Source organism: Protomyctophum parallelum (genome assembly GCF_964188405.1).
Source record: "Protomyctophum parallelum genome assembly, chromosome: 5".
In the NCBI taxonomy this organism is placed as follows: domain Eukaryota; kingdom Metazoa; phylum Chordata; class Actinopteri; order Myctophiformes; family Myctophidae; genus Protomyctophum; species Protomyctophum parallelum.
Genome location: NC_139702.1, coordinates 49,415,579 through 49,436,855, shown reverse-complemented (window position 1 = coordinate 49,436,855; position 21,277 = coordinate 49,415,579). Strand labels below are relative to the sequence as shown.

At 43.5% G+C, this 21,277-nt stretch overlaps 1 protein-coding gene across 1 annotated transcript in view; it reads right to left on the bottom strand.

Annotated features, from left to right (window-relative positions):
- Nucleotides 1-6,582: 6,582 nt before the first annotated feature.
- hhip (hedgehog interacting protein) overlaps nt 6,583-21,277 on the bottom strand; it is a 46,841-nt gene continuing 32,146 nt past the window's right edge. Inside the window, exons 10-13 of the mRNA XM_083764701.1 lie at nt 20,686-20,846; nt 18,282-18,363; nt 7,853-8,001; nt 6,583-6,788 (exon numbers count right to left, since the gene is read on the bottom strand). Of these exons, the coding sequence (XP_083620827.1) occupies nt 6,592-6,788; nt 7,853-8,001; nt 18,282-18,363; nt 20,686-20,846 (589 nt within the window). The 3' untranslated portion in view covers nt 6,583-6,591. The remainder of the gene's footprint in view (nt 6,789-7,852; nt 8,002-18,281; nt 18,364-20,685; nt 20,847-21,277) is intronic.

Here is a 21,277-nt window from a genome sequence, read left to right as displayed (position 1 = left end):
AAAACTTCCTGTCAGCACATACCAGTAGCAAAAATCACAAATTTAACTGAATTATTGTTGCCTTGTCCCAGCTGACAATGTATGGAGCTTCTAAGCTCCATAATCTTTAATATTGTCTTCCAATACAATATTGTTAACATTGTTTCATTGCTGTCTTTGGTCTCCATTTTTGTGGATTCTCTTGTATAAATGGTTCTGTACAAGTAAAGTTTATTATTATTACTGTTTTACACTGTGTGTGTGTGTAGATGGAGCTGCACCAGAACACTGCCCATCCTCCTCCTTCCACTTTCAGCCATAAACTGTGTGTTTTCCATTCGGGCAAACGGCGAAGGTTAAGGGGAAAACCATTGGGCTCATAGCCACCATTGGCCCTGATTTAGCCTAAACATTTTCTCAACATCCCTCCCTGTACTGCACTCTTTACCTGGGCGGAGGAAAAACCATTAGTGGAAACATCTTTGAAATGTGACTTACCAGAAATGAGCCCAGAGAGTTCCCAGCGTGGCATCATGACTGACAGGCGGATAGGGTTAGATGGGAAGTGGGTAATGTTGTGACTTCACATCACGTTACTGTGGTTAAGACCAACTAGTTACCAAACCATTCCTTTCTACTTCTATTCTGGTGGCTGAAAGAGGAGTAACCCTTGCTTTTAATAGTTCTTACAGTATATGCAGAAAAGGTTCACACAGGATGCTTAGTTGCAGTACCAACAAACTAAGTGGATAACAAAAATATTGATGTTAAACCTGGTAGAGTAATGTTAATACAATATAACCATATCTGCCCTGTTTACTCATTTTTTGTTTTTTACAAAATAGAAGTAAATTGAGAAATAAAAACAGAGTGACAAATACAAAAAAAACTAAAACACACACAACAAAACACAAACTCCAAATCAAGACAACCAAACAACATTCAAAACACAACAAAACAATAAAAACAATATATAAAAATAAAAATAAACTCTAATATAGTCAATATACATAGCAGATCATGGTCACAAACATCATCCAGACAAGACAGGTTGGCCTATACTTAACCCCCCGTAGATTGTGTGCTATGCGGATTTTAAATAATCACAACTGCACTTTCTGCACGTCAAACGCCATAGGTACATTCTTTCATATGGTGTGGGAGTGTCCGAGTGTCCTCACATTTTGGAATTTGGTTGCTACTAACCTTTCGACTATTCTACAAGTTAACATCACACCCTCCCCATTCTTATGAAATGATGTATCCCAGTTGCCATTAAATAACACCCGTATTCGTGTCTTCTTTGCTGGCGTAACGGCCGCAAAGAAGATGGTTGCTTCGCACTGGAAACCGCCTCATACATTGTCATTTCGCCAATGGGCTTTGACCTTTCTAGACATCATTTATCTAGAAATGTCTACAGCAAGATTGCATGGTGCAAAAGAGGAAAACATTGAGATTTGGTCTGGTATTGCAGATTTGGTTAAGGGCATGGTTTAATCATTATTATTATTATTATTATCATTATTTATTTATTTTTTGTTTCCATTGCACAGTAGTAGGAGTAATGACATTTTGTGGCATCTTTGGTCTCGGGGGGGAGGGGTGGGTGGGATTGTTTGTTTTTGTGTTCCTTGCTTTTGCTGTTATGTGTTGTTTTTTTGTTTTCTTTAAGTCATTCATGTTGTTAACGTGTATTATTGTGATTTTTGTCTTAAAATAAAAAACATTTGATAAAAAAAAAAAAAAAGACAGGTTGGCCAGTCAGGCGACAGTTATTCAGCTTCAATCGGGGGCACAAGTGTAAGGCGGTCAACATGAGATAGAAAAGGCACAATTTAGTCAATATACAAAGCAGATCTCGGTCACAAACATCATCCAGACAAGACAGGTTGGCCAGTCAGGCGACAGTCAATCAGGTTCAATCAGGTTCAATCGGGGGCACAAGTGTAAGGCGGTCAACATGAGACAGAAAAGGCTACCATGCTTTACTGAATTTGGAGATTGAGCCACGCAATGTATATTTAATTTTTTCCAATTTTAAAAAATACAGTATGTCAGATATCCAACTGGGATTGTGAAGGGGGGTATGTTTTTTTCCAATGCATGAGAATAAGACGTCTTGCCAGAAGCGTCACAAAAGCGACAAGGTCAGATTGATATTTAGGCAGGGGGATAGTATATATCTGCCGTGGTTAACTTGGAGGCTGCCGCACTAGCTTCTATTGAGAAATGTACATCCTGCTGGTGTTGGGTAGTACACCTGCTGAAGTAGTTCTGCCTGAAGCTCATGCAATATTTCCCCAGGAAGAAATTTGGTCTCTCATGTGGGACATCAAGGTTTGTATCCTGGGCAGGACTTGAAAGTTACACATTGCAGCTTTAATTTAACTTTGAAAGTATACTCTCAGATGAATGACCAATTTAGACCAGTTTATATACTAGAGCGGTGCAGTGGGTCCTCTACACTACAGCAGTGCCCGTGGCCTACTTGGAACGATGCAAGTTGGAAATGCATGCCCCACCCAGTCAGTGTCCCTTTTCTGCCCATACATGAGTTATTTGTCAGGCATGCCCAAAGATGTCAGAAAATAGGCCAGCTCCATATATGGACCCAGGGCAGGGGCCCTCTCAGAGCCGGGCAGAGGCCTTTTTGAGGCGGTTCTGGACAATAGTTGGTCCGACCGACTCGACACCGGCCACTGCCCCCCCTGCGGTTTTGTGGAACGCGTGTCGAATTTGAAGTCTGTGGGGTAAACGGTTCTCGAGTTACGTGGATTACCCACACAGACAGACAGACGTACAGAGACTTGGTGCATTTATAGATAGATAAATATAATATAATATTATATATGCCAGAACAGGTCAGCTCCATACAGTATGGAGATCTAAGGGTGGTAGCGGGGACATTCTCTTGAGTGTATAGGGTTTGATGAGGTAGCCTGACTAATAAGCCAGACCGAATCAGCCGTTGGCAAAAGATTAAAGCCTGCCGGGACAGTGTGATTTGAGTCTGCTTTATTAGCCAGGCTATTGATATATGGAATGTCAGAACAGGTTCTGACATATATCCATATATGGAGATCTAAGGGTTTGAGGTCAGATGTAGAGTTGCTGGCCAATATTGATGACATCAGGGATCTCCATATATGGGCTAAAAGGGGAATTCCACTCATTTTCAACATTTTACTGTCATTAATATACCTAGAAGTCCCCCCATTCTGTGTTGCCTAGAACTGGAGGTCTGAAAGAAATCATTAACAGAGCACAACATCTCTAAGGTATATTAATGACATAGTAGAATATTGTAAATGAGTGGTATTCCCCTTTAACTGCGACAGCAGGTCAGATTTACTATGACATACCCGGGCATAATATTTGGTGCCCGGCCAACACACTGATGGTGCCGACACACTGACGGGAAATGCACAATTCCATAGTTAACTGCAACCTTTGGTCGCAAAAAACAGAGACATGCAAGTAATGTAGACATGCTATAAACTTTAATAGACATATTGATATTTCTGAAAAGAAAATGGTAGCCCTAGTTTTTATTTACAATACATGAATAAAAAAAAAATGGTCACATACAGTACAACGGTAAAAACAACGTAGACAGACTTAAATAATTATTTTATTTTGCGTAACTACTTAAATAATGAAAACTGGTTATTCTATTCACACCATGCCGTCTCAGCAGCCACAATGCAACTTTCACATTAAGTGCTAAAAAAATTATAATTTTCCCACTTTATTACAGCATGAATATCATTTTGACGCATCCAGACCAGGTAGATCAGGTTTCTTTATGTCAAAAACAAAAAACAAAAAAACAAAGACATGTGAGGTGGGGGGTAACAAAAGAAAACAAAAAAACAGACCTCTTGTTTGTCAGTTGATGTGGATGTAAATCTAGACACAGACAACTCTGTTTGACTTAATGCTATAAAGGAATAAGAAGTCACTCCAAACATTGTGTTTGTGGTGGGTTGGTGTGGGGAACAAAGGCAAAGGAGAAATGTAAATGTTTGTCTTCTCCGAGACCTTAAACACACTGGCTGGCGTTCCAAGATTGTCTTGTGGAATTCAGAAATGGCAAAACATCAAATGAACGGATAAATAGTTTTGAATCAGTCGGCAGATGGATTGTGTGTGGGTCTGTGCATTGTGTGTGTGTGTGTGTTTTGGCAGGATGTATGAGCATGTGTGTATACCATTTTTGTCTATGTGTATGCATGGGTGTGTCAGTATATAAGCTATACCCTATCGTACATATTATGTAAATATTTATTTTGTGTGTATTAACCCCCCTCCATCCACACAAACACATTAAGGTGGCACCAGACAATATAGCGGTCTGCATTTAATTGTTGTCTGACTACTTTCTTGTCTAGAGCCTGTCATGCCACAGCGATCATCAGCCTCTGCATTTCCTTTCCCCTTCAGACTGTATCTGTATTAGACAGAACCTGGCTAATCTTTAATCTGCTCTGCTCTCCGATAAGATCTGGAGACTCGCGACTGTGAACCTCTTCCAGTGTCTCGGAGGTGGCCCCCCCCTGACCGGATCTTTGATCATTCCGAACAGCGGAGACACTTTACACACTAGTATACGAGCGGTGGAGGTGTCATTGTCAGAGAGTAAGCGGATGTACGTGTATAGATGTGGGTGTTTTGTTAGTGTGTCTATTTGTAAGTGTTATTAGATTGAGTGAAAATACTGTCGTCGTCGTCGTCCCCCAACCCCACCCACGCACATGTCCTTGAAGCTCTACAAACAGGAGAAAGGGGGGGAAAAAACTACATAAGGAAGGAGCAACATGAAATGACACTTTACAAGCTTAGTGTAAAAACTGCTTTTCTATAAACACCATTCTCTCCCATATATTATTACGCTTAAAAAAATAAACGCTCCTCTATGACAGCAATAGTAATGCTATAGTATTTTTTGCAAAGCTAAGTAGTACTTAGATCAGCTCTATAGGAAATAGACATATCTTCTCTCTATACTCTCTCTCTCTCTCTCTCTCTCTCTCTCTCGCTTTCTCTCTCTCTCTCTCTCTCTCTCTCTCTCTCTCTCTCTTCCCTTTATAGTAACTGAAGTTGAGCTGGGGCTCAGTGTGTGAGGCAATGACAGGAATCCTTGTTGCAAACAATAACAATAATTCATGTATTAGCATGTGTGTAAATGAAAAGTGTAAATGACATGTATTGCTGTTACTGTGTCCACTGTTAAATTGAACAAATCTATGAATGAGAGATTGAATGAAAGAATGAATGCATGAATACAGTGCATGAAAGTTGATGACTCCGTTCAAAATGTACAAGACTGGCTTTGATTTTTTCTTTTTTTTAAGTACAAAGGCATGTGATCTACTCACTCATCTCTTATTTCAGTAAGCAGAAAACAGTCTTCTGTCACAGATCCATTCAGTACATCGATAGCACGTCAAGTGAGCATCGCAAAACAAATCTATACCAATGTATACAATATACCAAGATAGCTTTTTTATGACAATGTGCCCACAAACTAAAATAGAAGCTGAACCCCACACTGTAACTGTGACAACATGGTTTGTCTCTCTCCTACTAGTGCCTTTAAAATTCTATAAGCACGTAAGATTGTGTGCTCTACACAACACATGATTATCATAAACTTCTCAGAATCCTTTTTTTCATTTTTCAGTGTTGCTGCTGTATTGACTGGCAGTGAGAAGCAGTGTCCCTCCAATGTCTGCGTATGTAGACATTTGCCATTCATGATTTGGACTGAAGTGGGTCTTCGGATGCCAACATTACTCCTCCTCAGAGAAAACTACTGGGCGAGCTATGGCCTTGGAAATGTCTTGGACCCCGTTTTATGTGGAGCCATTTGTAAGGCAATATCTTTCAACCCCTCCTAACAGAGAGAAGGAATCCAAATAGTCTTGTGCTAAAATGGCCATTCCTGTAGGAGAGTGTCTTGTGGACTGGAGGTCTCCACTGTAGCTCTGCAAAAAAAAAAAAAACGTGTCGTTCAAACATGGCGTCGGCATGACAAGGGGTGCAAGGACACCGTATATGAATGAGTGAGGACAAATCTTCAATGGGACCTCCGGAACCTGAAGGCCATGCTTGTCAATCACCATCACCACTGTCCTGTTTTTGTGGACCTCTGGAGGTGTGCGAGATCAGTTGACCCGGGTGCAAGGGCTCTGCCATCCAAGAGCAAGTAGCTTATAGGCAAAGAAAACGAAAGAGGAAAGAATTTTGCGCAGGGATGGTTGATGAGCAAATGGCCAATTGGGGGTAAGATGGCAGGGGGATGGAGGGGTCCTGTCTGTGTCTGTGTGTGTGTGTGTGTGTGTGTGTGTGTGTGTGTGAGTGTTTGTTTGTGTGTGCGCATGCACATGTGTTATGTGCGTGTGAGGGATTTGTGAGATTGATGAGGCTCCCCTTTGTCAGGTTGTGTCCTCAAAGTCTGCTGGTGGTGGCGTAGGTAGATTTGTTGCGGGGGTGTGTGTGGGGGGGTTATATGTTGAGGCGGTATGGACTAGTAGATGTTCCTCCACAGCCCGCCTCCCCCCCTGCCCCCCCCACCCTCTCCCTGCCCCTCTCCCTCTCTACACACCCCTATACGATGTAGCTGGTGAGGTCAAGCAGGTAGGAGGTCATGTCAATGATGTGGTCCAGGATGCCGTCTTTCTCTTGGTCGTTGGGCATGCCCCGCTCGCCCTTCTCACACTGAGCCCCTGAGTAGCCACTCTTGCACAGGCACTTATTCGGCTCCATGCACACTCCTCCATTGCGACATCCTGGTTCACATTTAGCTAAGAGAGAGAGAGAGAGAGAGAGAGAGAGAGAGAGAGAGATTGTGAATTGAAGTGTATGTCGATGTTCAAGTGACCTTCCCAATTCCAGATCACCCTCTTAGCTAAACTTGGATTAAATCGATATATGACCTTTTAGCACAAATGTCTGACTGTACCTTGTGCTGTTTTCATTTCTGTCTAATAGTATTAAATCAGGATAACATTCTAGAACCAAATCATGCTAACCTAGGATGAAATCTATAGCCTTGAATCCTACTTGCATGAACCAAATCATGCCAACTCTGGATAGAATCTGTTTACTGAATCACAGATTCTAAGCTGCCATTTGAATTAAAGGAAATATCTCGCAGACTATTTTTTGGAACACCTGAGGCATGAGCCGTGAGCATCAACGTTTTGATCATAAACGCAATCTGGGAAAAGAATAAGAGATATAAGGTTTTTAAGATTTCATTGAAGTCAACAAGCGGGAAACTTTTTCATTGACGGACCGATTTCTCCGGTTTATCTCCTAGCAGCGTAGACGCTGATCGCCATCGCTGGCACCGGCGATCTCCATTTGAATTAATAGAAAAAAAGAAAAGAAAACACGTCTTTGTGCTCTGGGGTTTCATGAAAAACACATAAAACACATCCTTGGCAGGTTATGAGTTAATGTTCTGCTGGAGTCTCTTCCGCTACATTCTTGGCTGTCTGCTTGTTGTGGTATAGAATATATGTTCTGTATATTATACAGTATTGTGCTACATTGTCTTATTGTACAAAATGTGAGGTGCATCAGCTGTGTCAGTTGTGTCAGTATGTACAGTACTTATGTCCAAACTTGTCAATATGTTCCTGCACCAGTGGTGCCAAGACACATTCCTCTACAGCTACTGTACTTGGCCAATAACGTAAATCTGACTGTGATTTTCCTTGGTGTTTCCTCTTCAAGTCCACTACTACGGTTCTGCCTGCTATAGGGAAAAACATAATCCAGATACTCCGATATTTGGAACGGGTCCTGCGATAGCAGTGACAGCTCCACTGACTCCACTGGGGGAAAACGGGCACTCACTCACCGATTCGGCAGAAGGGCCCTTCCCAGCCAGGACTGCAGCAGCACTTGCCGGTGGGGGTGCAGTGTCCGTTCTTGCAGTGCCTGGAGCAGGCTGTCATCAGCAGCTCTGGGGGCTCCACCTGCCGCTGGCACTCCTTAGGGGCCTGGGGCCTGGAGCCAGAAGGAGGTCGGGTGGGAATGTTACATGCAAGGGTTGAAAGCATTGGACAGATATAACAGAAACACATCTGAAGCGGTAGATGTTAGAGACGGGGCTTTGGAGAATTCCGCTGCCTTTTCTCTCCCACGGAATGACCACGGAATGCATTGGGAGATTTCCACATTTCCTCCACACAACAGAACAATAATGATAATGATAACAATGATAACACACACCTTTTGTCATTTAGATTCATTAATGACATTTTTGAGGGGTGCTAGCCCCTCCTAGGTCCAGCTCTGAGGGTTTGTGTAAATGCAAACATTGAAGACAAAAGTGTGTAAACGCAAACATTGAACACATAAGGACGCAAATTGTGATTGGCCAGAATGGGATGATGTATGATGAGTGATGATATATGAGGGTGTGATTTCATGCTTTAATAAATAGATAAGACACGGCAAAATGAGAGGCAGGAAATGCAGACCGGAGTCAAACCAGGAACAGTATAGAAGGCATTCCTGTGCCGAGGGAAGCTCCCTAACCATTTGTCTATTAGGTCGTCCCAATGCACACCTTTAAACATGCACACACAGGTTTGACAAAACAAATAGTACACGAGCGAGCACGCACGCACGCACGCATGCACGCACGCACGCACACACACACACACGTCACACACACACAAAGGGAGGTGGAACCAAGTGCTTGTTCGTGATCTGCATTGAATCAAGGACCAGGGATTTGGGTCCTTATCGGCCATTTTATGACAACATCCCTGCAGCACATGGGCCCATGCAGTCTGTGCAGCAAAACATGTTGTGATTGTTTCATATCAGGATGAACATGCACACACGCACACCAACAAATGAGCCATAGTCCAATTATTTCATATCACGCTCTGGCAGTCTGGAAATGATAGAACTTGTGCGTAATGAAGTTCAAATGTGAAGCGCCTGTTCTCCACTTGCATGTGTGTGTGTGTGTGTGTGCGCGCAGAAGAGTGTGTGTGTGCCTGTGTGTGTGTGCCTGTGTGTGTGTGTGTACAGAAGTGTTTGTGTAGGCGGGAGCAAAGCGTAAACATCCCTGCTGTACTGAGCTAAACAGCTAATGAGGCAGGACACGTTCCTCCATGAATTCTCATTATCCAGAAGTTGAACACGCACACACACACGCACACACGCACGCACGCACGCACACACGCACGCACGCACGCACGCACGAGGCTGGGAGTGCAGGCCCCATCAATCATGGTGCTGCAAAGAGTGAAAGCCTTTATCTAGTGATTGTGGATTAACTACAGTACATCATGGGGTGGTCATTATGGCAGCATCCTGTCATGTTAAAGGTCAGGGAGTGTACTGCCTGATTTATACATAGTTATATGTGACAATCTGCAGACTTACAATGTGTTGCGATGCATGACGTGATGCGTTGCGAGCTTATCAATAGAGCCGAGCCTAAAACAGGCATTATGAGTTGATAGATTAGCAGCAGTGGCTGAGAACTTGTCTGTTGTTAATCATGCAAGTGTGTGTGTATGCGTGTGTATGTGTGTGTGTGTGTTTGTGTGTGTACACAGTCCACACATGTGCCTATGTGTGCGCGCATCTTTGTGTGTATGTGCGCGCGAGCGTGTGTGTGTGTGTGTGTGTGTGTGTGTGTGTGTGTGTGTGTGTTTGCATGCACCTTTGGACTTCACAGCTTAGAAAGTGCTACTCTTGTCCACAGTGACTGATGGCATTGTAGGGCAGGACCAAAGGGGTGTGCGTATGGTGTGTAGCGTGTGTGTGTGTTTGTGTGTGTGTTCTCAGGGAGGGGTTGATTCCCATGCTCCCATCAGCACCCAACTCCAGCCTCTGTCTTCCCCATTTCCACATTGGCTTTTGTTGAGGGACAGGCTGCACGTAGTAAAAAAGAAAAAGAAGAAGAAGAGAAGGAGAAAGAAGGAAGGGACCGTAGAGAAAGAGAGCAAGAGAGAAGGGAGGGAGAGAGAAAGAGAGAGAGTCCCTGGAGGATTGGTGGGGGTCTGCAGTGAACACTGTTAATAGTAGACGGGGGTCAGAGACGCAAACCATACAGCCTGTATCACTGCCAGCCTGGCTGAGAAAACAGCACCTGCTGCTAGCGCCACTTGACAAAGGCAGCTGGGTCAACAGCCACTGTGGGAACTTATCAGCTTTGGGAGGGGTGTGAGCAGGCCTGTGACCAGAGAGGGAGGGAGGGAGAGAGAGGCAGAGGGAGGGAGAGAGAGGGAGAGAGAGGGAGAGAGAGAGAGAGAGAAGCAGAGGGAGGGAGAGACTCAGGTGGAAATAAGGATGGATGGATAGACCTCCAGACAGATAGATGGATGATGGGACTAGAGGATGGATAGACCTCCAGACAGATAGATGGATGATGGGACTAGAGATAGACCTCAGACAGATAGATGGGTGATGGGACTAGAGGATGGATAGACCTCCAGACAGATAGATGGATGATGGGACTAGAGATAGACCTCAGACAGATAGATGGGTGATGGGACTAGAGGATGGATAGACCTCCAGACAGATAGATGGGTGATGGGACTAGAGGATGGATAGACCTCCAGACAGATAGATGGATTGATGGGACTAGAGGATGGATAGACCTCCAGACAGATAGATGGATTGATGGGACTAGAGGATGGATAGACCTCCAGACAGATAGATGGATTGATGGGACTAGAGGATGGATAGACCTCCAGACAGATAGATGGATGATGGGACTAGAGGATGGATAGACCTCCAGACAGATAGATGGATTGATGGGACTAGAGGATGGATAGACCTCCAGACAGATAGATGGATGATGGGACTAGAGGATGGATAGACCTCCAGACAGATAGATGGATTGATGGGACTAGAGGATGGATAGACCTCCAGACAGATAGATGGATTGATGGGACTAGAGCGCAACTGATGCCAGATAGTTGGGTCCGATGCGATCCCGATTTTGGAGATTGGCCAATGTGTTCACCGATATGTTAATACCAATAATACATTTGAAATCAATTAATTCATGATTTAAGTACTATATAATTATGAAACAAACAAAGTACATGAAATACTCACATAAACGGAACATTATTTTACAAAGTCAGATTTGTTCTTTGTCATAAATAGCCGATCTACAGTACAAGCTTGAAAATGGTCGATATAGCAGACAAACCGATACATTGGGCTCTAGATTGGCCCGCAGATAACAGCACTCCTTTCAGGAGAAAGGTCCTCCCTGCTGCCTTATCTGAGATCAACGTCTCGTACGTTCAACTGCAATATGTATGCTAGTGATGGTGTGTGTGCGTGTGTGTGTGTGTGTGTGTGTGTGTGTGTCTGTGTGTGTATAAGTGTTTGCAGATAAGTGTGTGATACACATGTGTTTGCGTGTGCGCACAGGTTTAGCTCGTTGGCACACAGGGCCTGTTTGATTGACATGAGGTATATGTGAGAAAATGACCGTGGAGTGGTGTACATTGTGCACGGGGACAATGGCTTAATCAAACGCCCCAGTGTGGTCCCTTTTGCTGTTTTGTCATCTGCCTCCATTGTTTGGGGGCTGCCTTTGTCGCCTCGTTGCTTGTTTTAATTGTGCGAGGAAATTTACTGTGTATTGTAGGAGCCTGGGCTATTCAATGGGACTGGCAAGCAGCTTTGTCCAGGAGAGAACCAGTGCTAGAGCCCCAGGAAGATTTAGGAGGGATGGGGGAATAAAAGAGGGGGTGTTTCTTTTTTTTTGGTGCATGCCCACACAGGCTCCTGCACGTGCGTGCATGTGTGTGCACGCTCCTCCCACCCACGTGGACGATAATAACGTGAACGAACACAAATATGGAAGCGCAAGAGAAGAGAAACAAGTGCAGTCAAGTATAGGGTGTGTACCTTCCCTGGTCAATCTAGTGATTTGCGACATAAACAGTTTAATACACTTCATAAAACAGGACTGGTCTTTCTCAGTTCACTGTGTTTTCAAGGTTCTCTGCTTCTTTGTAAATTCAATCACACAAGGCAGCAGCTGACTAAACCCCAATGTGTGAAAAGTGCTTCGTGATAACATTACCCCCCCCCCACTCCCACCCCCTTCTGTTTGGACAGAGGCTGATGCAATGGAAAGACAAATGACCGCAGAAATCAGTAGGAGATTTGACAATCCGTGTAATGATTTAAGGACTCCCTGCAGGCTACGCTTCTGAGAATGAAGTTAATTCCATTTGACTGCGGATGGACCCACATGCACTCATGCATGCAGACAGTAATTCTGTCTAATTAGACACGATACTGTATGATAATGATAAACCTTTATTTATCCTGATGGGATAAATGCAGGTGTAGCAACTGCCGCAAGAGTGAAACATGGGGACATGTAAGAGTGAAACCCAGTCCATAACAATGATGTGCAACACAACAAGTTCGAGTTGCAACTTGCAACCAGTTGCAGTGGTTGTAAGTGTTGCATCTTTTTGCGAATCATTGGTGTCAACTGGCTTTACTAGAGTCAGGGTTGATTAGATGATTAGAGGACTCAAAAGCTCCAGAGTAAGAACCAAATTGTTACATTGTTGTAATAGTCATGATGTCTGGTTTGTGTGCACACAGACCAGAAAACCAAAATGAGTAAACATATTTGAGACTCTGCAGCCGCAACGAGGTGCATGCTCAGGTCAGGAATATATTAGATAAGAATTCATTTTTATTGGAAGCCTAGTTAAGTAATTTTTGTTTATGTTTACAGTTAGATATTGGATTGTTTGTGGTTGTAAGAGTGTATGAATGTCATCCTTTTGTCCGCTATTCATTTTCTCTTGCTTTAGTTTGCATGAAAAATGAATTGAATGTGTTCAGGAGAAAGTTACGAAACAATCACTACTAGTGCAGCGACTTACTTCAGACCAGTGTCTGTGCTCCACAAGCTGGTAATAAAGATACAATTTAATATAATTGTTAGACTTGAATGTGTTATAGCAGGTTACAACTACAGCATCCAATGACAAATAAGTTGCAGGCTACACCATCATTTGTTTCTTTTAAGGCAGTCTTGGCACAAAGTGTAATGCACATACATTTACTATGGATTAGTGAACTTCTGTTCACTGATCTGTGCATTTCTATGAAAATATAATTGCTATTTTATGAGGGAGTATTATGTAAATGTGTAGTGACTATCCTGTCCTATGTTCATACTGGGCAGATTGAGCAAAACATCCAGAGAATTTGTAAGATATTGTGCCAGCTTCAACTGTGTCTGGAAGTATAGTGCAATTCGTGTAATTAGTAGGATCTAATTAATTATCAGAGATTTGGAAAATAACTATCTCCTCCCTCCTCTTCAGGCCCACCGCAAACAGTGAGCCTCATTCTCTGTCTCTGTCACCTCTCTTGCTCCTTTTCAATCCTCCCTCGCAGCCTCACATTGCAGTGCACGCATGCAAGTGTTTCAGAATGCATGGTGGCCTATTTATTATTGGAGGGGTGCTCCAGCTGACAAACAAATACCTAGAAATGAAGTCATCTGTTCTGGACATGTTTACACAAACACCGCCGAGGGAGTTTATGGCTGACGTTTCCCCCTTTACGCCTCCTCTACCACCCTCCCTGGCTGTTCCTTCTTTCCCCTGTGCTCCTTCCTAAACATGCACATGCACGCACATGCGCACGCACACACACACACGCACACATGCATGCACACACACACTTAACCACTAACCCTGGGATCCCTATTTTTCGAAATGCAAAAAAAAAAGAAAGACAAATCACCCCAAATAAATACAAGACGCGTGCACGCATCCGCCTGAGTGACGGCAGACGGAAGACTGCTGGGCGTGGGGTCAGATCAACATATGGAATGAATTATGTACTGGCCATATATGGAGCGTGTCTTGAGTGTACGGTTTGGTGAGGTCAGATCAACTTATTGAATATGGAGATCTAAGCGTTTGAGGTCAGATATAGTACTGCTGGCTGGCTCCATATATGGTATGCAGATCTAGGTGATGATCCAGTCTTCTCCATGTAGAGGGTTAGATGAGGTCAGTGTCATGATCTTCATATATGGAGATGGCCATATATGGTGGCGTGACATGTCACGAGGCGTGACCATACATGGAGGTGTGATGTCAAGAGGTGTGACCATATAGGCATGGCATTGCTATGTGTTGTGAGCTTGTACATATATATGTATTTTCGTACGGGTTGGTCGTGGCCCCGGCTAGCTACAGCTGCATACATACTGAAGCGCCGCTCTGTTTTGCATGTCACCCCAAAGTTATCCATCCCTCCCTTCCTTACTTTGCTTTCCATTCCCTGATAACAAAAAAAAAAAACTAGAGAAAAAAAAAGAAACGGGAACATGGAAGTGGAGGAGAGGAGAAGGGAGATGAGGAGGACCACCCGACTTGATAACAGGCTGAGGTCAGAGGCGTTAGCTACTCCCCCCCCCCCTTTATCCCCACTCCTCCTGTAACAAGATCCTAATAACCAAGTGGCGAGTGTGTTAAGGAGTCAGCGCTCCAACACCACAGGGTCTGCGCAGACTAAACAAGCCCGATAGATGGTGGAAAGAATTGTTCTTGGGGAGAAAAACGTGGGCCGGCAGGCCCTGCCAGAGCACATAAATACAGACTGGGGCCGCCGCCGCCGGGGCCCCTTCCAGAAACATCTGCACCGTAATTAATTGCGCAAAGACTTGGGTGGTACTGTCATCACCCTCGGAGTAATTAGCCGGGGATATGTTTCTATTGTGATGCTGAGGCATACATACAGTACATACAGTACACACACACACACACACACACACACACACACACATTCGTATGTACTGTACATGCGTAGACTAAATGACCCTCCCTCACTGTCAGTCTCTTTTTGTATTTCAAATTCTCGACTCCCTCTCTCTAATACATCTGATCCTTGTGTCTTTTTCTGTCTCTCTCTGACTTAACAGCTTAAATAAACCCTATGGGCTCTATTTTCGTTAGCCGCTGCCCGCAAATGACCAGTATAGCAGCTTGCACTGTCCCTAAATGGTATTTTGGTGCAGCGTTACCCACTATCCATTATGCCGACACCGTTATTTGTGCCTAAAGGTGTGGCTGTGGGCGGGTTGGCACGCTCCCCCCAAAATATGCTATTTTGGCCACACACATTTGGGAAAGCGCATACCTGAGCAGAGTTTAAAAGCACCCGGAAGCCGTAATGCCAAATCCGATTGGTATAGAGCCTGCAATGGAGATGTCTGGAGTCAATGCTGCTTCAGCGAACAACATGCATCTCTGTGATTGAAAATGTCCTATAATCAGCAGAGGTCAATTCCTTGTGTCCATTGTGTTTCCTCTACGCCTAAATCTCTTTGGCTCGCCTTAAATAGCAAAGCTTGTAGATCAGCTGTTTTTTGCAGAACGTTCTCCCCAGATTGGGACACTAGGGTGCATATGGTCCGCCTAACGGGACATTACGACATCACGGCCCTTCTCCAGACCTCGCTCCCGCAGTGTAGTGAGTTCCGTGCGCTGCGTCGTCTCTAAAGAAGCCCCACCTGCTGACATGCAGCCGGATGACCTCACTGCCGACCACTGATCCCCGCTTCCCAGCTTCGCTCAAGCGTGTCAAATAAGTGCACAAAGTTCAGAAACATGGGAGGTTTTACATAGCAACAAGTTCAGCTTAATAAGCTATTGGTTTGAATAAGACAGCGCCGGGCAAAGTTTGCTCACGTTCAATGTGATTTCTTTACAGCTGGAGAGTGATACGTCAATGACAAACACGTATTCGCCATAGGGAGGACACAGCAGGGGGATTTGTGGAATACTTGCATCATTTCCCGGTATTCACGGACAAATGTTTTTCACATGTACATGGCTTGGCACAAACAAACATTTTATAGATCCATCACTGTGTAAAAGTGATTTTTAACAACGTGCAACATATGGGGCGAGTTAGAGAACAGTTTTGACACAAGCACACACACATATATTTCAAATGATGTGTTCGCCCAGATACAAGAACATACAGTACGCACGCACGCACGCATCCACACACACACACACACACACACACACACATGGGTGGAAAAACACAACACACACATATACACCGTAAGCTAGGCCGCAACACATAGCATCACACGGTTGTGCCTGTAAATTATCCAATTATGATGGAAGAAAGGGAATAAACCTGCATCTGCGTTGATTAGAAAGCTCTGATTCAAAGGCAACTTCAGTGCACTCCACAGTAAAACTAAGAAAATGCATCCCCTGTACTTGTACATGTGTTCTTTCATGTGATTAAATAAAAGTTCCTGCACCGGTGGAGGAGGGAGGTCTCTATGCTGTCAACAGGTGCCTTTGCAGCCAGTTTTTCCCCTTTCCCCCACCGCGTTTTCACCCAAACGGCTGTCAAACGTTCCGAAAATAACCACCAGGCCAGCGTTGTGCTAGCAGGGTGAAAAGGGGCCAGCTCGTACGCGTCTCTGTTAGCAATACCTTGCACTAACATTTTCAAACTCTGCGCTTACTCTCCAATTAATGCTCAGAGTTTGTCTTGGCTGAAGAAGCCAATGATTGCGTGATGATGTGTCGAGGGGGATGCAAGTACCAACTGGGTCCCAGCGATGCATTGTGGGAGATGTGTAAGGAAGGAACAGGAGAGAGGGATATGAGAAGGAATGATGTTCCTGTGATTCTGCTGTTCTTCTGAATGTTATGTTTAACACACACACACACACACACACGCATCAAGGTGGCTCAAATATCATGTTCTGTGTACTGTTCAAATATGTCTCTTTCTTAAAATGTATACCATGATGGTTATTATTATGAGAACATGATGTCCACATCAGCATCCACAGTGGAAAAAGCTGGTATTGTAACAGATGACTTCAGACTGGTTTGATGAAGTCACATCATCATTTTGATGATGACAGACAGTATTTGCGCAAACAACCGCAGACTCACAATTAAATGTGCTTTATAGGAATTAACATCACAGTTGGAACACGTCTTTGACCAATGAGACTGCTTGGCTGCTGTATAAACAAAATTTGAGTGATTGCTTACTTACTGTAACTAGACCAAATTACAACTTGAAACTACAATAAACTTGGAAAATAAGAGAATCTAAGTCAGAGACGAGGGGCTAAATTGCAAAACGCTGTGGATCCATTTAGAAAGAAAATTGTTGCCTCTAGTTGATTACTCAATCTTTCAAATGCAGGTGTGATTACATCCACACAACTGTTTCTGTTTTGTAAGCAAAGATTTCTTTTACTAAATTAATTCACTCACATTTTATCTTGGTGTTTACTTTAAGCCAACAATCATTTTGCTGGGAGTAGTTTTTCAAACTGCAATGACTCATCACTCACACCTAACTGTGAAACAAACTTTGACCAATGAGACGGCTTGGCTTAAACTACCTGTTGTGGGCTGTTCACAGGCGTAACAACATGGTGGAAATATTTTGTTTAGTTCATTACGCTGCTGATCACAAACACACGTTGAAACTAAGGTTATAGTAAAGATACCAAGGGCTCTACAGTGATGTCACTGTTATGCAACATCGAAGTAGTATGCACTTGACGCTGTTTATAAACCAGTCAGTGACATCATTGACGAAACCTTGGTGTCTTTCTTTCTTTTTTATTTCTTCTTTCTCCATGGGCCCCCACGACGTCCAGGCCCTGTTGATGTTTATGCCTGTGGTTCTGTTACTAGACTGGATTGAAACCACCAAGCTATAAAAATACAAGACACGGTACCAGTGGTTCCCAACCTTTTCTGGATCAGGGCCCACTTGAAAATCTCGAAAGTGTCCACATAATTCCCATTATCCCATTACTCCGACAACTTGGCTTTGCGTATGGTTAGGGTTAGGGACAGGTTTAGTAATGCGGTGAGTCGGACCAACGTGCCGTCGGAATAATACGCCATCGGACTAATGACTATTGACACAAAAACACATTATGTGTTTTTCAGTGAAACCCTTATTTTGACCTGAGACGTGAAAACTTTTTCAAACACATTACTTTTTTTTTTAAGGTTTTAACCCATTACAACTGGGTAAGCGTCCGTGTCCTTTTTGCTGTTTGCGTTGGCTATTAAAGAATAGCAGCCACACTGCGTTTGTGACAAAAAATAACAATGAGTGTGAGATCTACTTATTTAGAAGGCATTTGCACAATTGTAGCATCTTCAATTCTTCATACATTCTTTTAACATTAGGGCCCACCGGTAAGCCCCGGCCCACAGGTTGGGTTGGCCATTAAAAATGTTGGACTGTACCTTTTGGGGTCCACCAGCTTGTAGAGCTTCCCACTGTGTGACTGGACCATGCTTTTACTGCTCGCCAAGATGTACACCTCACCTGAGGAAGAGGAAAATATTTAATAAAATGTACACCTCACCTGAGGAAGAGGAAAATATTTAATAAAATGTACACCTCACCTGAGGAAGAGGAACAGATTTTCATGAGAAATACAAATTGAACTTTCCCATGAATTATTCACAACACATAGACTGTATATTATAATGAAGGCTGTACTGCCCAACACGTAAAAGTAGTAAGCACTTGTGCATGTTTATGAATTAAGTTGAACAAATGGGAAGATATCTCTGGTCTGTGTACTGTATGTTCTCATTGGTTTGAGGCTTCCTTTGGGAGGTGAGATTAATCTACAAGGCTTGATATACTATACACACACTCATTATGAGGTACGTACTTGCATGTGGTGTTACCCACTGAAAATAGTAGATCTACAAGATCACAGTGAGTTGTGCTGCAATGCGTTGACTTGGGAGCTTGTAGAACAGTTATTTTGATGGGTACGACACCAGCACGGGACTAAGTATAAAGCCAGCCCAACACTGCAGCATTGTACTTTCCAATTGACCTTCTTACGAGAGAATTTCATGGATCCTTTCACTGTATCCTCATGATGGGGAAACAGTCGGATCATTTAACGAGAAACAAGCCTCAAAGAGAGTCTGAGGGGCCTGCACTTTGGTTGGGACACGTGCCCACTCCTCCACATTTCTTGCACCACCACCAAATCATGAACAAATGCGGAAATCTTCAAAAGAACCCAGCAAGAACAATGAATAGCCATTACTGGTGTTTGCGTGAGGCCTCAATATCATGTGTTGCGGAGCAGCAAAACCAGAGTTGACAGCTAATCATTCTGTGGGTGATGTGATGAGGCGCTGTGGTGGGGGTCGAGTATCCTCCAAATGAAGACTTTCATTCCGAAACGCTGCATACCCATTCTGGAACTGTGCTAGCCAAAGTTCATCAGAGTCAGCAAGACCATAGATAATTCCATCCTCAATAGCGAAGCAATCTTTATAAGCCACCGTCTTAAAAATGTATCTTAACATACAGTAATTAGTAACCCATAATGCACACTATTGGCTGAAGATGGCACCACACTCCTTGGCGATATGCACGGCAAGTTTTAAGTAGATTGGCAGGAGGGGGCTCGAGATGCGCGAAGGAGTTGGAAAGATATCTCAATTTGTAATGGACCTCTGGACCATTCTGCACCTTATCATTGTTCAGCTCAATGCACTCTGGATTATCTTCAAGCTGCTGATCTTCCAGGTGTGGAATAACACATCTCAGATTGTGTGTGAAAACATTATCACATGCTAGGTGGTCACAAATACACGGCCCACAGTTAGTGGGCCCTTTGAGCAGTAATGCTATCTTATGGAAATTACTGTTAATCCAGTGGGAAGTGCGCAGTGTTTAATATCCTGTTTGGGAACGCGTTAAGAAGGTCTGGACACTGGGGTATTCCATTTCCTGCGATTGTGACTTCCTGTTTGCCTGTGCTCGGGTATTGGTTTGGAAATGGCTTGAATCTGACCCTGTGTGCACGTGAACACAAATGCTCACAAACACACAAGGGCCAGAAACAATTGCAACAACCCCTCCTAAACATAATTCTGGGGGTCAGAAGCAAAATATATATACCACTATGCTGGTGTCAAAACTGTACAATCCTCTTGGTAAATAATCAAGCGGAACATTTCCCCAACACAAGGGATTGTTCATGTAAATACATGTGCCATTGTTCCATATACAACACCCAATGACTCTAAACAATGGTTTCTCCAGAGTTTTGAGATATGTCACGATGAATAAACATGGCTTTCAAGCTGGCTCCATGTCCTGACAAGCAGTTGACTTCACAAGATTTGTTGACACTTTTGCTGTCACTCATATCGACTCTTATCAAGCGAGAGAGAGAGAGGGGGGGGGGGGGGGGGGGGAGAGGTGGGATGGAAAGGGAGGCTGAATGTGGATAGGTTGATTTGGAGTGTTATATTATATTTATATTTTGAGGCGAACGCGGCTGAGAAATAAACAAACAGCTTATACAAAAAGCATACAATGCATAAGGTGATACATATATATTATTGTCATACTACATTGTAATGCTAAATGTAGCGCATCTAATACAGTGGTTCCCAAACCTTTCAGGTCGACAATTATGTATTATATATATATATATGTATATATATATTTTTTTATATATATATATATATATAATTAAAGTGATATATATAAAAGTGACCCATAAATGTTGGTCCGTGACGCACAAATGGGTCCCGAGTCTCCCGAGTCCCCACCCACTGTTTGTGATATCATGGAGGAGGAGTACATCCGACCAAGGCAGATACTAACCCAGTTCATCCTCTCCAAAGCCCAGGATGTGTCCCACCAGTGTGGAACCACAGGAGGAGGTTGGGCCCAGACACAGAGCTTTCTCTTGCCACTGTTCGCCTCCGCTGGCTGATGTTGATGAAGGTGAGGATGAGGAAGACTTCTGAAGGATTCGCAGGTTACTGAGACAAGCGGAACACACAGTGGTGGGTTAAAATTGGAGGTTAGGTTATAGTATACTAATGTATATATAATACATGGTATACATTAGTTTGCAATAGCCTTATTCCTCCTTGTCTTTATTAACCTGCATTAGCCAATGAAAAATTACTTTTCACAATAAAGAGTTTTTAAGGAGTGGTAGGAAATATCACATTGATTAATAGATAATACACTGGAATAAGACAAAGTGATTGCTGCAGTTATCAATCACTGCAAATGCAAGATAAAATCCAATTCATCAACAGTAGCATTGGTAATGTGTCAGTCGAGTTGGGTCGGACACAACTACTTCTTGTTGTGTCACAGTTCATTGATCCATCTTGCATTTCCCAACCCGGAGCCCACATGGTGTCATTTAGGCTCTGGCTTTTTCAGTTTCAAAACAAACTCT